Source organism: Lathamus discolor, chromosome 3 (assembly GCF_037157495.1).
Source record: "Lathamus discolor isolate bLatDis1 chromosome 3, bLatDis1.hap1, whole genome shotgun sequence".
Lineage (NCBI taxonomy): Eukaryota > Metazoa > Chordata > Aves > Psittaciformes > Psittacidae > Lathamus > Lathamus discolor.
The window spans coordinates 37776842-37802564 of record NC_088886.1 but is presented as its reverse complement, the minus strand read 5'-3'; the positions used below and the strand labels follow the sequence as shown (position 1 = coordinate 37802564).

The 25723-nt window shown below is 40.1% G+C and overlaps 2 protein-coding genes, 1 long non-coding RNA gene and 1 other non-coding gene across 6 annotated transcripts in view; 1 reads left to right on the top strand and 3 right to left on the bottom strand.

The window, feature by feature from the left end:
* Positions 1–753: 753 nt before the first annotated feature.
* On the bottom strand, positions 754–8860 carry TRIM59 (tripartite motif containing 59). Its single transcript, XM_065674677.1, has 2 exons — positions 8634–8860; positions 754–3989 (listed from the first exon to the last, which is right to left on the bottom strand). The coding sequence occupies exon 2, from the start codon at positions 3984–3986 to the stop codon at positions 2760–2762; it is 1227 nt and encodes a 408-aa protein (XP_065530749.1). The 5' UTR covers positions 3987–3989; positions 8634–8860; the 3' UTR covers positions 754–2759.
* LOC136011992 (uncharacterized) lies at positions 8809–13979 on the top strand. 3 transcript variants are annotated; one of them, XR_010611535.1, is made up of 4 exons: positions 8809–9119; positions 9262–9384; positions 11212–11293; positions 13947–13979. It is a non-coding gene; the product is annotated as an uncharacterized LOC136011992 (long non-coding RNA). The 3 variants fall into 3 exon arrangements; XR_010611536.1 differs by lacking the exon at positions 13947–13979 and adding an exon at positions 11972–13937; XR_010611534.1 differs by lacking the exon at positions 13947–13979 and having other exon boundaries at positions 8821–9119; positions 11212–11412.
* Positions 13980–15131: 1152 nt separating this feature from the next.
* Positions 15132–25723, bottom strand: part of KPNA4 (karyopherin subunit alpha 4) — a 29459-nt gene continuing 18867 nt past the window's right edge. Inside the window, exons 11-17 of the mRNA XM_065674676.1 lie at positions 25508–25639; positions 25162–25290; positions 23421–23525; positions 21744–21815; positions 20532–20694; positions 18154–18248; positions 15132–17059 (exon numbers count right to left, since the gene is read on the bottom strand). Of these exons, the coding sequence (XP_065530748.1) occupies positions 16961–17059; positions 18154–18248; positions 20532–20694; positions 21744–21815; positions 23421–23525; positions 25162–25290; positions 25508–25639 (795 nt within the window). The 3' untranslated portion in view covers positions 15132–16960. The remainder of the gene's footprint in view (positions 17060–18153; positions 18249–20531; positions 20695–21743; positions 21816–23420; positions 23526–25161; positions 25291–25507; positions 25640–25723) is intronic.
* Positions 24540–24860, bottom strand: LOC136012437 (small Cajal body-specific RNA 7). Its single transcript, XR_010611735.1, has one exon. It is a non-coding gene; the product is annotated as a small Cajal body-specific RNA 7 (non-coding RNA).

Sequence of the window (25723 nt, the reverse complement as noted above, 5' to 3'; positions counted from 1 at the left end):
AAAGGAATGGATCAAGAAGCAGCTCTTTCAAAGAGGAGCAGTGCAGTAACAACCCAGTACAAGTAGAAAGAAACCGCATCCCAGGTTTGAAGGGGACAAACCCCTCACGCCTCAATTAAAATACAGTAAAAAGATTTAATTTTCTCGATAAAGTTTGTCTCTCTCTGAAACTCAGCCCAGAGGACAGAACAGACCAGAGCTTGGCTGTGCAGTGCTTAGCAGGCTAAGCTTAGAGGAAAATGAGTCACCGCACCGGGACTTGTGGGAAACCAGGTGAAATGGGCCTGTGGTGGGCACACAGCGAGTGACAGTGATAGGACAAGGGGCAATGGGTGTAAACTGGAGCATAGGAAGTTCCACGTTAACATCAGGAAGAACTTCTTTACTGTAAGAGTGACAGAGCACTGGAACGGGTTGCCCAGGGGGGTTGTGGAGTCTCCTACACTGGAGATATTCAAGGCCCGCCTGGACAAGTTCCTGTGTGATTTACTGTAGGTTACCCTGCTCTTGCAGGGGGGTTGGACTAGATGATCTTTTGAGGTCCCTTCCAACCCTTGGGATTCTGTGATTCTGTGACTGCGCAATCCACAGTGGGATGCACAGAGTGGGGACTCACTGCCAAAAATAAAAAAGGGTCACTTGAAGACTGTTGCTGAACATTCCTGTGTAAGCAGGACTTGCTGCTCTGTCTTCTCTCACTGGATCAGCGCTCTTCAGGATCAGAGGGAAGGAAATGGAGGTGTTAGCCAGGCCTACTGTAAGAATACATTTTATTTGTATGCAAATTTATTAAAAGTACTACACGTACTAAATGTTTAAATCAGTGGTAAAGGCATTTTATAAATTCCTGTAGTCTTGAAAAATAAAATTGCATTATAAACTGTTAAGTTTTTAAAAGTCAGGAAAATAACAGACAGGAAGGCAAGTAAAAAGTAATGCTTCACAGGGCACAGGACCAACACTCAGCACCAGGGTTTGCCAGCTACATGTACCTAGTGACAGCTTTCCAACAGGGCTTAAGGCAGAAAAACTCTCAAGTTTACCGGGAAGTTGATTTGGCAACATTTATGTGGGCCCACAATACACTTACCCACCCTTCCAAATCCTGACTGCTGGCATTAATGGTATTTGTCTGAGATTCTAAAAGATGACAAACAACTAGAGGCCACTTCCCTGAGCACTGCTGGCTCTGGCTTTGATCAAAAACAAACCTGCCGAGCTGCTGGGAAGGGAGCTGTGCCACCACTGCATCACTGACTCAGTGTTTTATCAATACCATGATGTTAGGATCTCAATATCCTTACTAGGATATTTATTTAGGCTTAAAGAATGCATCTGAGTCAACTGTGCACTCAGCTCTCCAGGAAGACTGGCAGCAATGGGTAGTTTGCAGGAGCCCACCAGCATCTGCTGGTTGCAACAAGTTTTGGTTTGATACACCAACCAGTTAGCAGCTAGCCTTAGAATTCAACCACTACTTAAACAACTTATATTATTTAAAACTACACAACAGCCAAGGAGCCCTGCCATGCTAGAATATACTATTAATTTAGTAAAGTCAAATACAATTAGACATGGTAAATAATCATTTTTGAGTTTTTATAAATTCATTAGTGATCCATGTTCTGCTGCTGTCAGTGCAGCACTTCGAAGCTGCCCCAATACTTGCTGTAATCAGCCTGTTAATAACCAAAGGCCAAAGCTATTTTTCCCTTGGGCCCTTGCTCCAGAACACAAGTTAGGCTGGAGCACCTCAGCAAAAGCAGCAAACAGGGCTAGTGAGCATTTCGCTGTGGAAGAAAAGATGCATGTTTTGTCTGTGTGAAGGTAAAGATCTGTTATTTGTGCTGAAAAGTAGAATATAAATTTACACTCGCTGTCAAGTTGTTTAAGAGCTCTGCACAATGTCTGAAGTCCTTACACCACTGAGTTTGCTGAGACTTTTGCTACTTACTACAGTAAGTCTCTATTTTCACCACATCTGAAATGATTTAGCACAAAGCTGGGGCTCATTTTTGAGAGTGGTGAGAGGTTCCTACCAGCCTGAGCAAACACATGATTTGTGCGCAGCTAGCACTAAAGAACTGCAGTATTTCACCAGAAGTTCTATTGATACCGCTCTGTAAAGAGACACAAATCATGTGAAAGACACAAACTTATTTTGCACAGGTTAAAAAAACCCCAAACAAAACAAAGATGAAATCATGTTCTTCACCAATAACCAGAAACAAAGAAAATGAAGCCCTGGGCCATGAATACATGCTTTAATGACCAGGGGTGTGTCACTTAAAACATATCCAGAGACTGCTCAGTAGAACACAAAACAGGAGTTTTATACCTACCAGAGCCAGTGGCTAAGGTCTCCTTCTAACATTTAGCCTTGCAGTGCTTTTATTAAAATAAAAAAAAAAAGCAACCAAAACAAACAACAACAAAAAAGGTTATGTTAAAAAAAATAAAAAAAAAAAAAAAAAGCAAGCTGGTAGATTTTCAAGGAGCTCTTACAAACAGGACTCAGGATTATGGTCTGTAAGCCAATCAGCTCCTCACAGCCACTGTTTCTGAGTACCTTCCAGTTCAAACAAACACCTACCAACCTACTGTATCATGTCAGCGGAAGCCTTTTCTGTTGCAAACCTTCAGAGTTAAGAGTTAGCAAAGAGGAAATCTATACAATACAGAAAAAAGGAAGGACATGGAAATACAAAGGAAAAGTGTAAAGCTTTAACAAACCAACTTCTAAGTAATCATTGAGATAGTCAAAAGAAACAGTTCTCCCTAAAATTTCCTATCAGTAAATTAAACATACGGTCCAGCACATCTGCTGTATTCTGCAAACGAGTGACAAAATCTCGATAAATAAGCAGCAGGAATTCTGAAATATAAGTGCGAATATCTTCAATTACAACTGACAACACTGGCCTGTGAAATGAAAACAGAGTTACCGCTGTCATCATCATCAAGAGCAGCAGGACTGCAAAAGGATTTACTGGTTGGAGGAGTTCTTCTGAGTCTCTTCCTTCCTTTCCACTGCCTTTGCTGCATAACTTCTCTTTTGAAACCAGTTTTATTTCTGGATTGAGGATCTTGTTGATCTGACCAATTTTGGTTTGGGACCACACATCTTTCAACAGGTGCCCAATCCTGGGATGAATCTCCACAGGTTTAACATCTGGGAGTTCCTTCTGTTTCAGAGCTTTTATACGCTGATGCAGACCATTCACCTTCTCAAGAAAAATAAGTGGGGACTCTTCTTTTTTAATAGAGGTATGCAAAGACATTAATTCAAGCTGTTCTTCCCTTATTTTCTTCAGCTTCTCAATGAGAGGCTCATACTCTTCTAAAATGTGCGCGTTCATTTCATCCAGTGCCGTCAGCAGAGCCTGTTTTTTGTGCTCCAATATCTCGCCAAGTTTTTTAAAATACTGTACTACTGCTTTTCTATCATCTTGGACAACGCTTTCGCACTGTGACTTCTGTTCTTTCAGGTTTTCAATAAGCAGGCAGACATCAGTCCAATGTTTATCAGTCAGCTGTTCAAGAAGTTTTCCAAAAGTCTCCTTTTCTTTTGTGTAGGCACTCTGAAGGTCATCAATGGGATGACCATTGTGTTTTCCTATCGTAAGGCAGTGGCCACACACCAATTTTCTATCCAAAAGGCAGTAAACGTTCAGCGGTTGCCTGTAGTGTTCACTGCAGGTTGCAACATCAGAGTGATCCTCCTGTTGGCATTTTTCAATAATAGCCTTCAGTGCGAAGTTGATAGGCAACGATTCTGTACCATCAGCAGGAATTTCCACAACGCTCCTGCAGTTCGGGCACTTCAGAGAAATTCTCAGAGGTCTCCAGATGGAAAAGTTGTTTGACAACTGAATAACATTTTCCAGACAATTTCTGCAGAACGTGTGGGAACAGGGCAGAACGCGTGGATCTTCAAATATGCTGTAGCAAATAGAACACGTTAGTTCTTCCTCAAAGTGATGCATGTCCTACAAAAGAAAAACAAAATAGAAAGAACAGTTTAATCTCTTTACAATCAATTCATTTTAATCATTTTATTAACCTAAGCACATCAACATGACATTTGATGACAAATAACCTGACCTATATTAGCATTTTGTTGGGGGGGAGGAGGGGGAGGGAGGGGGTGTAATAGACAATAAAAAGAACAAAAATGAGCAGTTGTTCAAAGATTTCAGCAAACTGTCATCAGCACTTGCAATGTGACTAGACAGTGTTCCCCCATATCCAACTTCTCCATTGAAAAGTCAGGAAAAGCAGCAATCTGCTACTACTAGGTATTTTTAACAGTGAGAAACAGTAGAAGACAGTGATAAAAGTTAGAACTAAAGCATCTAACGTAAGAATTCTGAAAGTTTTCTCCCATTGTGAGTAACATTTTCAGTGTCAGAACAGTAAGTACAGAAAGTTGTTTTCTCCCCTAACTTTTTTCAAATGTTACACTTTTGTAATATAAATAGTCAGTTGATTTACCAGAATCCACCTGTAGCACCTCCACTCTGGCACAAACCAGAGTCTAACTTAGTAATTAGACTTATGGTGTTATTCCTGGGTTACTTTAATCACAAACTAAGAAACTCACTAATTTTCCCCCCTTTGCAATGTTGCCCTGTTTTATTTTGCCAGCTTTGTGAAGTCACGCTATAAAGTCACAAATAGTAACTCCAATGCCAGTTTTCATAATAAATCATAATTTTGTTTTACATTGTTAGAAAAATAGGGAAATTAGTACATACTTCCTTTGTGTCACAGTTTCCTGTCCCCTTTGTCGGTTCTAGTCAGCAAAGAAATTGTCCAAGCATTTAGTATCAAAGACTCGACTTAGGGCCTACCTCTAAATCTGAAAGCAATTTATGCAGCTTGGACACCACAGCTGCAAGAGATGCTGACAAACCTCTGATTCAGTCAGGTGTATTGCAAGAGGCTGTTGTATTCTGATGTGCCTCTTAATCTTTTTAATGCAGTAGCATGTTTTTGCATTGATCTATCAGTTTCTCATTGATACCGAGACTAACAAAGTTTGATTTGAAGTGAATCTACTTAAAAGCAACTGAATTCTTAATTATACTCTTCTTTGAAAGTAAAAGCTTAAACTGCATTTAGAATTACGAAAACTAACAAGGATTAAATTTGCCACTAACTAAGAAACTATTTTCAGTAAAACAGTTAAGCAGCATTGTGCTTACCAAAGGTACAGAGCTAACCTGCTGGAAGTTGGAAGCCAAATAAGTTAGAAGCCAAATAAGAAGCCAAATAGTCAGACCCTGGTTTCTGGAGAGTTAAATCAGCTCTGAACAGAGAAACCTACTGTGCTTGTACCGAAGTAAGCGTGGCTTATCTCACTTGATCAGGATAGGCTGGTACACCCAAAAGTGAAAGTGTTCAATTCTGCAAGTCTGATCAGGCTGTTTTGCCTTGTAAAACCAGACTGAACAATAATAACAACAGTAATATCAACAATAATACCATCATCATCAAATGGCCATCATCACCCAAAACATCCAGTTCAATCGCAGGAGGTATCTGTATGTTGTTTAGTCAACTTCATATCGAAAACACATTTTGATTAATTCAGCTTTAAAAAGAATTAAAAATAAAAATAATCTATCCTTGACACTTCAGGTCATTTTTTTCAGCTAATCAGAACTAAATGTTGGATCACTCATTGGAACTCTTTTTAAAGAGATCTTGACAACAGCTGGAAGAAAGCCTGCTAGAGAGACACATAATTCTCAAGAACTGCCCTTTAAAAGAGGAATGATCAAGTATGTTAACATTTATAACTTGTGTATTCTAGTTAAAGAGGATTAATATCAAGTATGACGGATGTTTAACAAAAGACAATCGCAACACTTGGACACTACATCTACTTCTGTACCGCGCTGCTCTTACTATAGACCATGTGGTATTTCTCTTCTTACTGGGGGGCACAGGCGTTTACTTTCCAGCCTGTCCATTCAGCTACTGTGGCAACACGAGGTTCTTTAGGTCTATACATTAATAGCTTCACATTTTTAAGTGATGCTGCAGACACTGAAACTGAAGAAATGTGTCAATAAAGAAGAGAAGCTGAACAACCAAACTCCTTCATTATCCAATAAATTATTTTTTGAGACTTCTCAGAGGAAATACATTTAAAGGTTTTATTTATATATATATATATGCACATGTATTTGTACACATGCACACACATATAAAGCTTTTGGGAATGTCAAAAAAAAAAAAAAGGTTAAGTTTCTGCTCATGGTTAAAAAGGAGCTCAATAGGTGCTCTCAATTCATTACTGTTTTTAGGTATAGAATTAATATAGTTAAACCCAAACCAAACCAAAAAACTTCTAGGTTTAAAATCGCTAATTTTTCCTAAATCTAGAGCTGTAGTTCTCTTCAAAGAAACTGTTACAGGAGGGAAATTTTCTTTCTAAAGAACACACATTCAGCTTATTTGAGCTACGTAAAGGGCAAGATAAAATTAATCTTAAAAAAATTATTTTAACTGCAAAGTAGTTGCTTGCTATCAAAACAAAGAAGCAACTTCATAAATATTTTCTTAGCTCTGTTACGAATCACCTCAACCTCTGCAGGAGGGACATGCTGCCCGCTCCAAAGCTGTCAGGTTTTTTTGAGTTCTAGAAAACTGCTCCAGATATGCACCAGGGAAGCAAAAGGCAGAAATAACAAAATTCAGTTTCATCCTGCACTGGTAGCAGCATGTAGGAAATGGTCAGCATGTAAACAACAGTGGGAATATATGGGTAGATGTCTAACAGAAAGAGACTGGAACAGCAACAAAAAAAGAACAGACACAACATTACAGAGTTAAGCAAAGAGAAAGAAAAAAAGTTTTCCAAGAAAAAAATAAAAAAGAAAGAAAAAAAAAGAGAGAACAGGAAGCTGGTAAATGCTTTCCTGCACAGAGCAGCTACTTGTCCTTAAATGTTCCAGACAGCTGTGGTAGCAAATCTGTGCGTCCATGCGTGTATGCATATTTCTAGTGAGTCACTCTGCATAAGCAAATTACAAACTAAAAGGTATTTTAAAAATTCAAAAGTGTAACTGTTTCAGTAACACAGAAGACTTCCAGCAACAGAAGGCCGATAAAGCGGCCATCATTTTATCCTCCTCTAATTAGGAATACTATAAACAAGGTGGAAATATCTAAGAGTATACCTGTGTTAGAGCTTATCTGCTAAAGCTTTCAGTTAAGCACACAAAAGTAACATAGAATATTCCTTAACAATGCTGCATTCCTCACCTAGCCATCAGGATGCTGCTCCCCCAGCTAACTATGCAAGATGGTGTTTGAAAACAATTCTAAGTATGACAGGGCATATGTCAGTGTTTAGGTAAATAACTAACTGCTTTATGGCAAAAGCCTGGAGGATTTTAAAAGGTGAACTTGACACTTAATAACAGTTGTGACAGCTATACCAGGAGTTAGAAGGGACTGCCAGCCTCCTCACTCCTCCTTCATGCCACTGCCGGGAAAGAAAACATCTGCTCTTCCCTGAAGGACACTGTAAGATTTGACCTGACTTTCAATACTGTAGTTAAACTAAATCCATGTCAGAAATGATGTCTGCCCAAACCACTGAGGTCCGCAAAGCACTCCTGTAGCACTACCATAGGAGCTCAAGTTAATACTATGCAAAAAATAAGAGATTAAATGACATTGTGAACAGTGGTTTCCATTTATAAGTCACCTTCATGGTAAGGGGTGACAGAACTTTTTTTAAAAAAGCAGAAAGCCGAGGTGCAGCTCCAGTGTTTGTCAGTGCACCAAAAGGAACAGACCCTGTCACACAGCCAGCAGGTTTGTGGGTTGTAACAAGCCAGGCACCAGAAATCAGAAACAACAGCTAGACCTTACACTTTTCCATTCCAGATTGTTTCAGCTGCACTGCTTTACTCCACGCCACAAATAGCCCACGTGATGAGCAGCATGTCTAGCTTCCCTACCAAGCTGACTTGACAGTTCCTTTCCATTTATCCCTCTACTGGCTCCTTGGCTGCCACTATAACAAGCTTACACAAGTTACCACATTCAAAAAAAAACAAAAAAAACAAATATAGTACTCCGTCCTTTCCATATCTGTAGTCTATTGCCAAGATTTGCTCTCCATCCCTTATCACTTGAACTCTGTCAAAGCTTCTGGTCTTAAGCACTGATCTGTCATACGCCTCTTCGCATTAGGCAGTGGAGAAAGAAGGAAGGTAGTAGCACGGTTCATAAAATGCTTTGGGTTGGATGGGACTGTTGGGTTGGGTGGGACCTTAAAGCTCATCCAGTTCCAGTCCCTCTGACACAGGCAGGGACACCTTCCACTAGACCAGGCTGCTCCAAGCCCCATCCAACCTGGCCTTGAACACTGCCAGGGATGAGGCACGCCAGGTGGTGGCAGCGGGTGCTCACGTCCGCGGCGCGGGCGCCTCAGCACTGCCCAGCCGAGCAGGCTAGAAAAGGCTGGCTAGAAGCGGCCGTTCCGGACACCGCTCCGCTCGCAGGGCCCTGTCACCTCAAGAAGCCACGCGAGCGGAAACACCTCACGCAACACCTCCCGGCGGGGTGTACAACCGGAGCCCCAGCTGCCCCGCTCCCGCTCCGCAGCCTACCTGGCCGCTCCGCCCGCCGCCTCCTCGGCTGCGCCCCGCTCCGCACGCCCGCGCCGGGACACCAGCATAGAGCCGCTGTCCCGCTGTCCCGCCCTCCGCACGGGGAGCCAGCGGGCTCCGCACGGCGAAGCCACCGAGCACTTCAAACCGCCGCCTCGCCCTGCGGCCCGCGCCCGGCCGCTCGCCACAGCGCCGCCGAGCCGCGCATGCGCGGGAGCAGCTAACGCCCGCGCCGTTCGAAAGTAAACGGCAGCGGGGCGGGGCGCCGCGTTGGAGCGGGGCAGGTGACCGTTAACGGCCGCGCCGCAGGCGCCTCCCCGCGGCAGGCGGGCCCGAAGAGCCGCGAAGGAGCAGAGTCGAGCAGAGTCAAGCAGAGCCCCTCAGGCGCTGTTTTCCGGCGGTAGCGGAAGGAAACAGGGGTTTGTGTATCCCAGATTCGGCTGAACGCTCAAGGCAGAGGGAAAGGCAGACACAGAGCAGAAAGAGGTACATTGCTACTCAGAAATGATACACTTGGTGCCGCCATCATCCTCAGTAACAAAAGGCGAGGCGTTAAAGGGGAAAAATGATGTCCTACAGCTGTGTGTTCTCGTCTTGTGTGCCATTAGTGTAATGAATATCTTTCCAGACTTACTCTTCTGCACAATGTGAAGGGAACTTCACCCTGAAGCTAGAAAACAAGAGACAAAAAACCCTGACGGCTGCTTCAGGAGCAGGCTTTCTGCCAACTACTAAATAAAAGTTAATGCACGTAAGTGGTAATGTTCAGTTTCAATTTAAGCATATTCACCTACTTCATCTGATGAAAACAGGTAAGGTATTTTTACGTGAAGCTACAAACAACACTGCAGTAGGAAGCAAGTGGATGAGCACTGTGATTACTGTGACACTGGTAAATCTCAGGATTTTATCAGGTGAAGTTTCCAGTGCTGTGTGGGCTTTCCTCCTATTCCAGATTATTCTGTATTTATTTACACTTCACCAAAGTAAATTAAAACTGTAAAGTTATTATCAGGTGTTACATTCCTAGTTAATTTAAAAGAGAAATTAATATTGTGATGTGCATCATAATATATCATCATTTAGAAGTTACCTAAACATGTCCTGAGGCTGGTATTTATAGGGCCTTACAGAGATATCTGGGGAACATTTGGAATTATGTTCCAGATAATAACCCCTCAACTGCTAACCATCACAGTTCAGCTGATAGGCACAAAGTTCTCAATACTGTATTCAGCTGTAGCTGGTCTTTTCTGTGCGAAGCCATTATAATAGTAGTCTTACCTTCATTTATTCTGGTGCCAGTTACACCACTTTAGTTCTGCAAATTGTAACTGAAACTTTTTTATGCTATTATCAAGTTGAAGTTTTTCAACTTAAGTTGAAATAGTGCTTTCTATTACTGTATTACCCCTTGTGGCAGTACAGATGCTGCTATCTAGGTCCAGCTTACTCAAAATGACACCAGACACCACACAGCAAGGGATTTATCCAGTAAAAAATATATAGATTAGAAAGTGTCAGTAGAATTCTTATTTTGCCATAAAAGGGTTTCAAGATGTTGAAAATCAATTCTTTCCTTAAATCAAACGCATGGTTTGGAGAAACATTAGGTTTTTCCTGACTTGAGAACTTGAGAACAGGACTTGTTCTTCAAAAGAAGGTAATGTCCTTTCCAAAAGAGATGTAGTAGCAAAGGCGGGGGGGGGGGCAGTGGAGTCTAGAGCTTAGCTCTAGAATTAGAGATAATTTAATTCTAAAATTAATTCCAAAGTAATAGATAAGGTTTATTAAATAACTAGTTTTAGTTGAGGTTTGTCTTAGATTTTTGAAACCCAAAATAATTAATAGAGATTTAAACAGCAAGGACTTCTTCCTCTGACTTTATTTCCATGCTGAGGCAATTCTGCATGTTGGTAACCTTACAGTAGGATTGAGAGTGTTTTACGTACTTGTTTTGCAAATGCATAGTCCAAACATAGTGTATTTCTTTCTCTAGCTGTGCTGCTTCATTAAATATTCCATTTGACTATTCCCTATGTCCCACAGTAGAAATTTCACTAACAGCATTCATTTGGTTTATTCACACACTAGTTTTTATTTTCCTATTTTGCTATGTAAATAATGACTACATCTTACATTGTTAATTTTACAGTCTGGGGTAGAGAAATTCCTCCTTTACTTTTCACCACCACCTTACAGCTTCATCCTTTCAAGCCAGAAGGCTGCCTTAGTTTAAAACTTAGCCTTTAAAACTTGGGTTTTAAAAGTTGCTTGCTCTGTCAAAACCATTCTTTAAATCATGATGTTACCATTAATTACAAGGTGGACAGATTTCTGCCTGTCCTGCTCATCCTGCCTGCTGATGGCGAGACCAGAGTCCAACAGATCCTTGTTTCTGCAGTTTGGTTGATCTGTGAATTGCTTACTTTCCCCCCTGACTCCACTTCTAACCCAGCCAGCAGGTTCACAACTTGAGCCAGTCTGCACCTATCAGATGCCCTCATCCATCTCACTTGTGCTCAAGCAGCCACAGGGGCTCATTAAAAACTAACCCAGAAAATAACTTCTGTTTCAGAGACTGGATCCATTGGCTGAAGGATCATGCTGCATATTGGATCATTGTACCAGATGGGTCATTACTAAACCACCTGCTGTGGGTATGTCAAGATGATGAGAGCACATTTTATAAAATGTCAGAAATGGACAGAATGTGCGCATGCACTGACAGATCAGTAACACATTTTCTGTTACAGTAAATAAAATGTTTGAGATTATATTTCTATTTGAACAAGGTAATACACTAAGCCAGATATACAGATCTTCACATCCGGAAGTTTGTTCTGCTCAATTTGTGGAAGAGGCTGCAACCATGTGGATGTTCCATTGTAGCATTATGTTAACAGCATCACAGTAGCAAATCTTTGCAAATGAAATTCTGGGAATAAGTACCTTCGAATATAATTCTGTATCTCGCAGAAATTGCAACGACAAGAAATGGGCCAGCATTCAACCTGCAGAGCTGAAAGATGTCCTCATGCCAGAGTGAGCCTTAAAACATCAGCTTAATAGACAGCCCCCTTCTAACTGCATTTGTAGGGTCTGTGCAGGAATAACCTGATAAAAAATGTTTCTGCAATTTAAGCAAAATATAAAAATCCTAACAAGCAATATGTTGAAGATGTGTAGCTAGTGCAAAACAGGTATCCCACAAGTCTGCTAACATAAAAGATGTTGCAACATAGCTATTATTGGTGTCTAACTACTAATCAGGTAACCTGCAACACACTTCAGAGGTTCACCCTATTAAGACAATTTGCATGTCTATATTTGTGCAGTTCTAGAAAGCCATCATGTGGGAAAACGCACAGAGAAGCTCGCAGCAGCTAAAAAATGAAAATGCCATAGAGCCAAGATAAATGCATAAACAGCTCAAGGTTTGTAACTGAACTTATTATTAGAACAAGTTAGTAAAAAGACAATGTTTTAGGTGAGGAAAGGCATCTTCAGGTCCACATCACAATCATCTGAAAACTAAAGCTTCAGTTCCACCACCAAAGTCTAATTGCTGGCTGGTTGCACACTTGTGATTCATTAGAAATACTTTGTCATAGGTAGTAGAAAAAGGAGTACGAACTGTGTGGAGTAAGCGAAGGAGTCCAAATCCATGACAGATTCCAAACAGCTTAAATGAGAAAGAGGTAAATTTGACACAGAGTTAAGGGTAAAATACCCAAAAAAACAAACAAACAAAAAAAGCAACCAAGCATTTAAAGGTTGTAAGAAAGAAAGTAATAGTAGGATAGAACAAGATTTTACTGTATTGCAGTATTACTCAAGCAAGAGATTTACCCATAGTACCCATGTCCAGAGCATCACTGGTTGCATGGATAGCGACCTAACAAAAAACTCTGAAGCTGACAAAGCACTCGGATTTTTTTGCCTTAATTTTAATGCTGAAGCAATTACTATGGTTACTGGTTCCTCTTATCATTTTAATGTATTTGAGATAACCATGTTTTTCAGACTACCAGTCTGTAGCTGTCTAGTATTGGGCTACTCCCTTACCTCCCCACCCCAAGCTCACAAAGGTCTGTTTCCCGTTTCTTGAAAGATGCTTCTCTGGCTCACCAGCACTTTAATTTTTGTGGCGGTGGATGGGAATGTATTGATAATTTCACTCCAGGGAATATGCTAAAGACACTGCAGCAACAGAGAAGACCACCTAGTAAACCACAGTGCCTGAAAGGGCCCAAATGCTACAGGCACTCAACCTGGGATACTTTTGTTTCTGGGCTACATACACTACATATGACAGAATGAAAAAAATGAGTTTTAATCCTTTCCCTTCTACTAACCCCCTTAACACACAGTAAAAGTGGTAAGGAAAAAGCTACAGAAACAGAGACAAGGGAGCTTTTGACAAATAGATAACTGATGTTCAGAATAAGAACCTATGTTGGTTTATACTGTTTATGTACTTAAAAGAATTAAGCAGCAACATTTAATCTGAAAAACTGCCATTTTAGGAAGGACATACTTGCTTCACATTGTAATCTGGTGTTGCAGATATGAAGTCTGACCACTGCCCATCTGCCTTTCCATCAAATTACAAAACTTATGTAATGGTTTTACCAATAGCTGGCATTAAAGTTTCCCACATTTCTTGTTTTATAGTAAAAGTAGCTTTCAGTGTTGTTTTATAGAGATTTAAAAGTATACCAAAGGTATTTACAGATGACAGCTTTAATGACAGCTTGCAGAAAACTTCCTCAGCCCTGGAGCACACCAAAGCAGCAGAGTAAACACAGGATCCCCATTTCAAGGTATTTCCAAGCAAGAATGGCGATTCCTTTATAGAAATTAGGTTTCCAGACATTCTTACGTAGGTATTGAAGTAGTATTAACTTTTTCAATTAATTTTGTGTGTCTTCCGAGTTTTACTCTGGCAGTAGCTAAAACTTACTATTAGGAAGAGTTTATAAACTTTACACATTTTCTGCTACTAAGTTTCCTTTCATAAAGTCTATTTGATCCAGATGCAGGACTTCTGTAATTGTTTCCAGCCTTGTGACCAGCATTTCTGCCAGTAATTTGGTGACATGCAGAGTTGAGGAAATATTTACAGTTAAAAGTGTCCAAGAGTCTACAATTATCAATACAAAGACATTCTTACTTAGAAAGCAGCAATTCGGTAATTTATGCAACAATGTGTGATAGTTGGTTTTAAGAAATACGTGTATTTCTTCACTTTCAAGCAGAAAGTCGGTCACCCTCCCATTCCTTACCTGCACACCCACTGTCTTCCTTCAGCTTTTGAATTTATGGAAGAGCAGAGCCCTAGTTACACAGAAGTCATCAGTTTCTCATATTCAGTTCTGGGTAAGTTCCAGGGCAGCTACTTGGTCCACCAATGCTGCTTTTTGGAATAAAATTTCACCTGGAATACCTTGTATTATGGCTTAATTTTTGTCCCAGAATGTTTTAAAGATACTTTTCTAAGTATCCACTACCTAAGTTCAACTGAAAAGCTTATTTTCTACTTCAACATACTGAAAGAGTAGATTTGACTATCAAAGAGCAGCATTCTGCTACCAAACTGCCTGAGTACACTCGATGTCACAGCTGTCATGTTAAAAGGGGAAACATCTGAGTTGCTTCTAGTGATGACCTAATTCCACTGCTCAATAAAGTCAGAGGCTAAAATTTACTCATCTTCATATGTAGCCAGAAAAATTGGTCTGTGACTTCCATTGCAGCAGTGCAAGGTTGTACTTCTAAGTAACTCTGCTTTCTTGAAGCTAATAATCTGATCAGTATTTCTGAAGTAAGTCTTTTAAGTTATTTGTTGGTATCCCAAGCAAGCCCCCTTTCCCCAACACTGTAACTACATTACCCCAAAATACAACTTTGGGGAAAAAAGCCATTGGACAATCTAGCTTCAGTTTTGCTCTGAAGAACTCAGAATACTGCCACCCTGTGTATGCCAAAATGTATTCTTTGATTCTAATTATATCAGGGGAAGTGCCAAAACACCTTGCCATAGTGTTTTGGGTTTTGTTTGAAATACAGAAGTTGCTATGAACATCTGCTCTCCTCTTACCCCTAACAAGAAAGGGGTCTACCGGTGAAGCTGTTTTCTACAGTACGTCTTTCACAAATATGCTTTAGCATTATGACAGTAATTGCAACTCCCTTAAAAATACCAGTTTAAGCATTTTTACATGCTCTAAGGGTTCCCTATGTTCTACATGAAAGCAACCCTAATGTATTGAACACATACTACATAATTAGGTGAATTAGTTATTTCTTAATATTTATACCAAGCCAGTTATTTACCTCAAGCCTACGTAACATACTGCAAAACACACTGACATTTAGCAGGTAAAAAACCCCACAAGAATGAGACGAGATTCCGAAGCATGTCTGCCTTCAAATGATCTTTCACACCTTTTGACGAGAACTGGAGTGTACACACAAAGACACACCAAACACAACTGGGTTGCAAGTTTTAACGTTTATTTCCCCAAGACGGCCTAGCCTGCACTCTACTCGGATAAATTTCACAAGCTAGTTTCCGCTGCTTCTAGTTTTAAACTTTAACCATGTTTCTGATGACAAGGAATGCTGCAAAAATACTCTAGTCCAACAAAGAGTTATGATCACAAAATAATCTTTATCCATTCTACAGTGTTTCAGAATTACCAGTTGATTTTAAAACACAAGGTAGATATAGATGCTAATGGTGGCTAATCTGGTACATTTTATTATAGCAAACTGTTGTTCATGCAACACTTGTGCTCAAAGGGGAAGGCACAGCATTTCCTACAATGAGCCACCTTATAAAGAGTTCATTTTGTACAAATTTGTAACATCACCTTTAATTTAGTGTGCAGAACCTCAAAACTGAGGTAGTACTCCAATTATAAAAACACTTGCATCCTTTTTGTGCAAGTTTTAAAAATACAAAGTTTTCTCTCTAAAGTGGCTCAAAATAGATTGTTCACGGCTGCCTACATCTAAGATAAAAAGAGTCTAAAACAATTGGATTAGGCATAGTAAAGGTGTTCAAACCATGACTTGATTTGTACATCTATTCACACCTCTTTTTCTGTCTTTATTCGGCAGTACATATGCACCAAATTTCATTTTTAGAAGTTTCCATATCATTTTCATAGAAAACAAAGTTTGAAAACAAGTAACATTGAAACACAGCACAGTATTATTCTACCACAACAGAAACATTTGGTTACAGGACTCAACAAAATCTAAAAATGAACTATGCTGTAGATTACCACATGCAAAGGTCTTCATGTTATCTTTGAAAATGAAAAGGATGAGATTTTATTACCACATTTTACTGCTTCCTACTATTATGGCAACTTGTGTACTGCAACACAGTCTATTTGAAGGGAAATGTATGATTTTTTTTCATGCAAAAATCTACAAATTAGTTTTGATGATATGGAAAGCTTTTCATAACATCAAACATTCATCTGGTGCAAATGCACAGGGAAGCCTTCCTGAAATTCTGACTTTACAAACAACTAATAAGCCATACAGGAAAGAAAAGTAACTAAAAGAAAAATAAGAGGGGGAAAAAAAAAAACCCAAAACAAAACAAAAAAGAAACATAGGCTGCAAGAGTAAACCAGAGTCTGCTGCTAAACCGGTCTTTCTTTGTGTGTCCAGTGTAAGTTAACACTTATGAACTCATTTTGATGATTTACTAGGTTTATTATCAGCCCCCTGAAGGTGAATCAAGCTTGCATGCGTTCACATACAGCATCACAACCATACTCTCGTACACACGCCACTCCGGACTAGGAGCCTGCTTCAGGACCGAAGAGCCCCGTGTTTGAAACGTGAGCCTGGCTCCACAGCACTGAGTCCAGACATTCATTCAACGTTGTCCATTCACACGGTGCTTCATAGCAAGGCCTGGGCTCATTCTCCTTGGACTTATGTGGGCATCCTATTCTCTTATGCTTTACAAGGCTTGATGATGATAGTACTGCATTTCCCCCCAATTGCTCTAGTAAGTCATTGTTCCTTCTCAGGCACTGAAGATCTTTGACCTGTAGCCCTTTTTCTTTGAACAATCTAAATAAGCATTCAGTGTGAAGTTTTTCATTACATTTTGCCACTCATTCTCACTCGCACCCACTCGCCATCTTGACTTCATTTGGGCTTTTCTGTGATTCCAAATGAAATCTTCACATTTTCTTTCCCGATTTAATGCAGCAGCGGATCCCATGAGCCAAGATTGATGGATCAAACCTTTTTTTATTCAGTGCTGCATTGTACCTAACTTCCGAAATATCACTCTAAAACTGGAACCCTTCTGCTGGTACATTGGCAGATGAATTGAAACCAAATGTTCCGCCTTGTATTGCTTCAGGAACAAGGCTAGGATCTTCGTCAATCTGTAACAGAACAAGAATATCGTGAGTAGGAAAAAACAAAAGCCTCATCAAAAAGGAGCTGGACAATCCTAAAAAGCATCTCTCTCTTCTCCTAATATAATTCCTAGCATCAAGTCTGGCCATTCTTCTTCCCCAGTTTAGTAACTGCACTATAATGACAAAGTGCTTTAGGCTAAAATACTTTAGCTCATATTCAATAGGTAGGCTACATGGTACCCAACAGTCTATCTTTTTTATGTAGTTACCACTCCTGGAAAGCATTAGTCAATCATGCATTGTCCTTACTGCCAGCTTACAAACCATCACGGTTCTTAAGAGAACACCAATACCATTAAATCAGGCAAGGATTAAGATGAAACCCATTTTCAGTTAAATAGGCAGTATACAGGTTACCGAACTGACTAGATTAAATTCCAAGTCTTGCTGTAAATGTGAACTTTGAGTTGCCGAACAAGATTTGCATCCTATTGTTCATATGAAAGTGAAAAAAAAAAAAAAAAAGGCATAAAATAAACTTTATGTGGAGAGCAGGGCATGAATGTAACAGCTCTACTGGTTTTGCAGTAATTTTTGCTCCCCAAAGTTCCTCAAGTAGAAAACCCTCGCTTCATGACACAGACACGACTGCACTTCCTCCATATGCAATTAACCTTTTTGATTTAAAAGTGCGTAAAACCTTCTTTTATGTTACATGTTCAAAATGAAAACATTCTTGATCAGCACATCCTGCCTCTGAAATTCCTGAAACATTTAAAATAGTTTGTTTCTTAAGAAGCAGAATCTCAGATTCAGTATTCAGGTCAGCAGGGAGCTTATCAGATGTGAAGTATCAAGCTTAGAAGCTGACAGTCAAGAGAATTATTCAAAGCCTACTATTGTAATCCCTAGAGACAGGATTTAAATTAGGCAGATCTTCAGATGCTTCATCATGAAGAACAGCAAGATATGCAATAGGTTCAAGTAAGGGCTCATTTTTCACTGAAAAACCAAACAAATGTCCCAAAGCAGGCTTCAGAGGTGCTGCCTTGATCTTGAACCATATTTATAAACACAAGCAATTACAAAACCAGACTGCAGAGCTATTAGACACTTACATCATCTGAAGAGAAGAACTGATCAATGATCTCATAAGCCAGTTTGTAGATGTCTTCATTTTCATGATTTTGTAGCTGTTCAATTTTCTCCAGGCCTACAAATAAATACACAAGAAATGTAATTGAGTTAAAATACTAAGTTCAGTCAAAACAACCTCTCTCCCCTTAAGGCTTCATCATACAGAGTAAATAAAAACAAATCTAGGCAGAGTGACTACAAATAAGATGCTATTAAATTCATATGACATACTTAAATCATAAAAGCTTCTTCGGGATTTCAGGAAATATAAACTGAGGAATACAAACCATGACAAAATAAAAGTATGAAAGATCACAGAATCATTAGGGTTGGAAGGAACCTCTGGAGAGCATTTAGTTCAACCCCCTGCCAAGGCAGGGCCACCTGGACCAAGTTACACAGGAATATGTCCAGGCAGGTTCTAAATGTCCCCAGAGAAGGAGACACCACGACCCACCCTGGGCAGCCTGTTCCAGTGCTCTGCCACCCTCAACCTAAAGAAGTTCTTCCTTGTGTTGAGGTGAAACTTCTAGTTTATGGCTACTGCTCCTCGTCCTCTCACTGGGCACCACTGAAGAGTCTGGCACCATTCTCCTGGCACCTGCCTTTGAGGTATTTATATGCATTGATCCCCTTTTCACTAAACATGCCCAGCTCCTGCAACCTCTCCTCATTAAGAAAGATGTTCCAAACCCCTGATCATCCTTATGGCCCTTCTGCTGGACCCTCTCCAGTAGCTCCTTGTCTGTCTTGTACTGAGGAGCCCAGAACCAGACACAATAATCCAAATGTGGCCTTACTAGGGTTGTATAGAGGAGGAGGATCACCTCCTTCAACCTGCTGGCCATACTTCTCCTGATGCACCCAAGGATACTATTGTCCCTCCTGGCTTCAAGACCACACTGCCAGCTCATAGGCAACTTGTCACCCACTGATACTCCCAGGTCCTTCTCAGCTCAACTGCTCTCTTGTAGATCAGTCCCCAACATGTACTGGTATTTGGGGTTCTTCCTCCCCACGGTGCAGTACCCTACACTTGCCCTTGCTGAACCTCATTAGGCTTCTCTCCATCCAATGCTCTCCAGCCTCTCAAGGTCCCAGTGAATGGCAGGGCAGCCTTCAGGTGTATCAGCCACTCCCCACAGCTCCGTATCATCAGCAAACTTGCTGAGGGTACACTTCAGCCCTTTTTCCCAGGTCACTGAGAAGCTGAGCAAGACTGGACCCAGTACTGATCCCTGGGGAACACCATTGACTACAGGCCTCCAACTGGATTCTACTCTGCTGATCATAACCCTCTGAACTCTGCCATTCAGCCAGTTTTTGATCCACCTTACCATCCATTCATCTAACCCACAATTCCTAAGCTTACCTATAAGAATGTTATGGGAGACAGTGTCAAAAGCCTTGCTGAAGTCAAGGCAGGTAACAACCACTGCTCTCCCCTCAATTCCAGTAATTCCAGGTCAGATCCAGTAATGACAGTACTTCCCTTCTCTTCTTGTTACGAGAGTTTAAGCTACTTTATGGAAATATGGTGAGGGCCAAGCACTAGGACATGCTCCCTTTTCATAAAAACATCTTTTCAGCACCTGGTGTGAAAGCCCCAAGCTGGGACATCTCACATCCACATACTGTTGTTGGTAGCACACACAACATCTATCACTGACTTGTAGCTTGATTCTAAAGCAAGTAGCTCCAGTACAGCGGAAGTTGTTGGCAGACAAGAGGAGAGCATACACGTAAGTATTTTTGAAGTTCTTACAATCACAGCTTTAGGCATGAACACCTCTCTTCTCTCCCAACAATCCAGCTTTCCCCGCCTCCATCAAGATGTGGTATTTTAAAGACTATTCTGCCCCATGTTAACAAAATCTCACAGCTTTTTACCTGTGCCTAAATTTAATATCACTGTTCTTTCATCCTTGAAGAGCTTCAAAAGTCAACTTATATAGCAACCAATACAGAGAAAGTCTGATAGCCATTAAGAAATTAATGCTATCCCATCTCTACAAATGTCATATGTGCAATTTCCCACCCCCTCCCCAGCTCCAAGTTCCCCTGGACATGACTTTTACATGGTTAAGTGTACCATCCCCACACAAACAGGTACACCAGACTGTTACAAAATTGGCATTTAATAAACTTCATTGCCAGTATCCAGCTTCTCCATCATGAACTTAACCCATTTAAAAGCCAAGTATATTTACCTGACAGGCATGGAAAGGTTACTCTTAAAATAGGTTTTGCTTAAAACATCTGTACCAACACACAGTCAAGCCAACTGCATATATATGTGGTGGGAAGGCAAACCGTTAATTTCCAAATAAAAGCAGTATTGAAAGATTAAGCATTATACCTCCACACTCTTCTATAAGATTGGCTATGGTTTCTGCTTCATCTTCAGCCATTTTTAATATATTACTTAGTCCATCCAGAACCACTTGCACAACTTGCGCATCTTTTACTGTCAGCAAATTGCAAAAGGGAGGAATTACATTTTGTTGAATTAAGTATGCCACCTAAGGGGAAAAAAGCAAGTAAGTAAATCAGGAATGGGACAGAAGCAAACAGTGCACCATAAGCACGTATGCAAACAAGTTTAACAAAGCCAAATACTCAGTTACCCAAGAAGAGTATTCCATAGCAGTCACTTTCAGAAATTCTTGTTTTAACACATTAAAATACAACATTCATGTATTAGGTTATAAATATATTTCAAATCTAGAACACCCAAGTAGTAGATATTGTGATTTTTTCAGCATTAGACAAGTTTCCAAACTTATCTCTGAAAAATGACACCACCACCCCAACCCTGCCACAAGTCTAATATTCTGAACTTAGAAAACACTAGTATGTTTATACTCAATGGCTTTTATTTCTATAATCATCACATGCTTATCCATAGCGGAAAAATAAAACAGATTAGATATGCCAAATGACCTTAGAGCAGCCTTCCAGTACCTAAAGGGGACAACAGGAAAGCTAGAGAGGGACTTTTTACAGGGGCATATAGAGGTAGGACAAGGGGTAATGGCTTTAAACTGACAGAGCAGAGATTTACATTAGATATTAGGAAGTTCTTTCCTGTGAGGGTGGTGAGGCCCTGGCACAGGTTGCCCAGAGAAGCTCTGGCTGCCCCATCCCTGGCAGTGTTCAAGGCCAGGCTGGATGGGGCTTGGAGCAAGCTGCTCAAGTGGAAGGTGTCCCTGCCTATGGCAGAGAGGTTGGAACTTGATGATCTTTAAGATCCCTTCCAACGCAAATCGTTCCATGATTCTAGGAAGAATCTCATCAGAGCCCAGATGCAGTCATTCATAGCTCCTAGGCCATCCTAACAGAAGAGCTTCCATCTAAATCCCCATAGATACTCCTAATCTTGGGTCATGCAATTATTGACAACTGAAGTTCACTCTTAAATCTCTTGCGAAAAAGGGAAGAGGACTACTGAACAGTGCAGGAATACAGAGAGCCACAATCCTGGCACAGAAGTAGTCTAAAACCAATCAGCTCATGTACTCTCAAATGCACCCAGGAAAGATGATGGACCTTTTCTGAAGGTTTTACTTACTTGGTCTTTTCTTCCACTAATTGTTAAGTTGCTTATTGCCCATGCAGCTTCTTTCTGAGTACCAAAGTCACCCTAAAAATGCAACCATGAATAATCATTCAGTTTTTAGTTATGCAGCATTCCACTAAAAGTTTCCATTTGTTACAGTTCTTTCTGCATGAGTAAGTAGGGAAAGTAACTAACAAATCCTGTAGATATTTGAGTCTACTCAGTGTTCATCCCTTCCCTGCAACCATGTTTTTAATCTTGCAGAGGAAGGAAAATATGTTTGCATCAAAATTAAAAAACAAACAACCCTGTAGTATTCCACTCTCTCACATTCCTTATCAACAGCTGTCACGTATTACAGTGAGAGATAAGCAGCAAGTGTCAATTTTGATAAACCACTGGACATACTGTAACAGTGTCGGCCTCTTAAGTTACTCGAGTCTGCTTACTAAATTTCAAGAGAAAGGCCTCCAACTGTTTTTCTCAATGATCAATGAATTAGCAGTTAATAGAACTATCTGTAAACAGCTGTATGTTACTTAGGAGAAAAGTATTCCTTCAGTCTCAACCCCAGCCTCTACATTGAAGCAAGATATTTCGTCTCTGCCATGGTTGAACATATCGTATAGTTTTGTATTTCTTTCTTCCCTCCACACCTCAAGAAAGAAAATTAAAAGTAAGGAGTAAAGCAAAAAGTAGGTGTTTAAAAGATAAAAATGTTGCACTGTTCCCATTTGAAAACATGCTTTTAGCTACCCTCATTTCTCACAAGGCAGATTACTGGGATCACAAAGTGGCTTGGAAACTCCTGTTTTAAGAGACCTAACACCCAACAGCTGAATAGGAATACAGGTATCTGAAGTCCCAAATGATGTGACCCCTTAGCATTCAATCTCTCATATTCAACAAGCAATGAGAGGCTTGGAAACGCATGAGAAAAGCATTCAGAAGTGTTTGTGAGTGACTACTTGACTTTAATAGAAAATGAAATAGAAGTGGTCATCTCAACAAGCTTTGTCTATTACACAAAGGCAGCATACATCCATACACTTATACAGAGCGTGGCTTTTCTGTGGGGAAAAACTGAGCACACAAAAGCTACGATTAATTTCTATGGCCACCTATTTTTTGGTGATACAGTTTTACTTGTTTAAAAAAAAAAAAAATGGATGGGATAAGCCCAGTTCATAAACTTGTGTCACAGATCTTGATTTGGAATACTCAGACTAGATAAATGCAGTTAACACTAAGTTACTAAATACTGCTGTTGAGCACTTATGTTTCCAGATACTATGGGGTAAAAAATAGGAAGAAGTCTTCAAGCTTTGACAAAATGCTGGGAACTAATTGAGTGCTGTTATCCAGACCTCTTCATGTCATAGACGGGGGTAAAGATTTTATCCCCATTGTTTACAGAACAAGAAAAATAATTTAAATGAGACTTAGAAGGACCCAAGATCCCCTGATCTGCTCCCTTTCCCCAATACATCTGGCACTCATCATCTCACACAGCACTTAACAAAAGTGTATCAGCAGTGATGTATTTTATCTTGCAACATATGAAAATTACTCAAGTATATAGTACACCCCTACTCACCACATTTACATCGCAATGTAAAACATGAAGGAATTCAATGCCATTTTCCCCAATTAAGGAAACAAACTGTTAAAACCTTCATGTTATCTAACCTTATCTAGAAGATGTATTATCATTGGAACAAGGTTTGCATCTATCACTGCCTGAACTTGCTGCTGATTTCCTGCAGTGATGTTAGATAGGAACCACACTGCTTCCTGAAAAATAAGAATGTGAGAGATTATTAATTCAGATAGTCTTCTATACCTCCTTTTATTTCCACTCTGGCATGACTTTGTATATGCACATTTTCAGTTCTGCAATTCATGCACTAGCCAATCTTAAACACAAACAAGCTCTGTATTTGGTTTGATTGTACATAGCTGAACTAGTAAACAGACTAGGCATACAGGCAACAAACAAAGTGGACAGTCTCACTTTAGGAGACTCCACAAGGCCCTTCAGTCTTTCATTGTCACCAAGTTACAACCAAGTACTCCAAATCCACAGATTAAAGGAAAAATTATCCAGAGACAAAAAAAGTCACATGGCTACAAGTGAGCATAATTGATTCCATGACTGAGAATGAATGCTCTAGCAGTTTTCAGCTTACAGATAAGCTTCAAAACGCATCAGACCATAATGTTTTCCAGACATCAGAGCAGTAGAAGACAGTGTGTTCTTTACCTGCTGCATAATGTTTCTCTTCATAGCATCAAATCAAAACACAACACTTACTGCTTAAATGCTTTCTTTTCAAAAATACTGTAGAGTTCTATGATCCTTTATGACCCCTCTTCTCTATCCATAAGCCCAGGACTCTCCCCTTCCAGCAGTAAATAACAGCAGATACTAGGAAAGTGTGTAAAGAAGATACCTTTTCCCCAGTGGGCCCTCCCAATCCTCAACAGTTGAAATTTTGAACTAAGCCAAAGACTGTACCTGGATTCTTACGTCAAACAAGAATGAGAGTCCCCCACTCACATTTTAACGGAGAATTTATACTTTAGTCAAGAAATAAAATTGTACATGAAACTGTGTTTGTTAAGTATATTCAAAGTACCGACTTCTTTCAATCTTACAGTTAATAAATTTCTCCCTTCACAGAAACCCTCGATCACTCCTACTCAATTCTTTTCTTCTCTCAACTTGCCTGGCATGACAACTTTTTAGACTAGCATTTCTCTCGACAAGAGATTCAGAAATTCTCACATTTCATTCAACTGTATCTCTCAGATCAGACCACAGGATCACTTTCATTAATGAACCTGTTAGAGACTTAGGATGCCTAGGCTTGTCCTGGTGGGCTTGTTTTGGGCTTTAATCATCGGCAATGCTGTGAATTGGCACCCCAAAACTTTAACAACATGCCTCAGATGCACTCCGGAATCAGCACAGCAGTATCAGCGCCCCCATTTAAAGCCTTTTCTATACATGCATGCACACACATACTCCCCACACCCCACCCCCAGCCTGACTTGGATTAAATTCCATTTTTCACACACACTCTCCATTCAAACAGACATCCGATTATCTCTATTTCATCACTTCCAAGAGAGTCAGCTCAATTAGTGACATTTCACCTATCAAGAACTTTTATGTTAACAGCTGAAACTGTAAGACAAAGCTTGGATTTCACAAAAATTCAGTTAGAAGAATCAGGAAACAACATTCTTGTCAAGCACATGTCTGCAGCTCCTTAAGAGATTTTTCTATGGGTGTTAACAAATTTCAGCACCCTGCCTGGTGTAAGTAGACAATTACTCAAACCTCTATCACACTACATTACGTGGAATCCAAAACAGCCAGGCCAAATACAATTAGCTGCAGGGCGAAATCTCTACAGTTACTTACCTTATTAATTTTTTCTTTGGGATGCGTCAGAAGTGCTGGAAAATGTGAAAGAGCTTCACAATTCAGAACTACCTGTGTCTGTTCATCGGTACCAGTGACAATGTTTCCTACAGCTCTCAGTGCAGCAGTCTGAAACATAATGCTTTCTTTAAGGAGAGTTCTTTTAATCAAAGATTTTTCTAGTTGAGCACATACTTTTAAACAGTAACACTTAAAAAAAGTTTTATACAGATGTTATTTCACACAGGAAAAAGTACTTCTTAAACTTCAACATGAACTATAAAAAGAAACTAGCTACTTTCTCTAGCATTAGATTTTGATTTTCCTTAATGTTATTCAAGCTTACCTGCACTTTGACTTCTTGATGACTGAGAAGAGGAACCAAATGAAGGACTATTCCGGAGTCAATCACCATTTGGATCTGTTCATTGCCAGCATCCGTTAGATATGAGAGTGCCCAGACTGTATCTACCAATATCTAAGAGTAAAAAATTATTTGTAAGTAGCGCTGAAAGTCTAATAAGAAAATAATGTGCGTGAAAATGTAAAACAACTTCCCACT

Bases quoted from the DNA above. Each gene is read 5' to 3' on its own strand.
- TRIM59 (XM_065674677.1), bottom strand. From the start codon at position 3,986: ATGCATCACTTTGAGGAAGAACTAACGTGTTCTATTTGCTACAGCATA.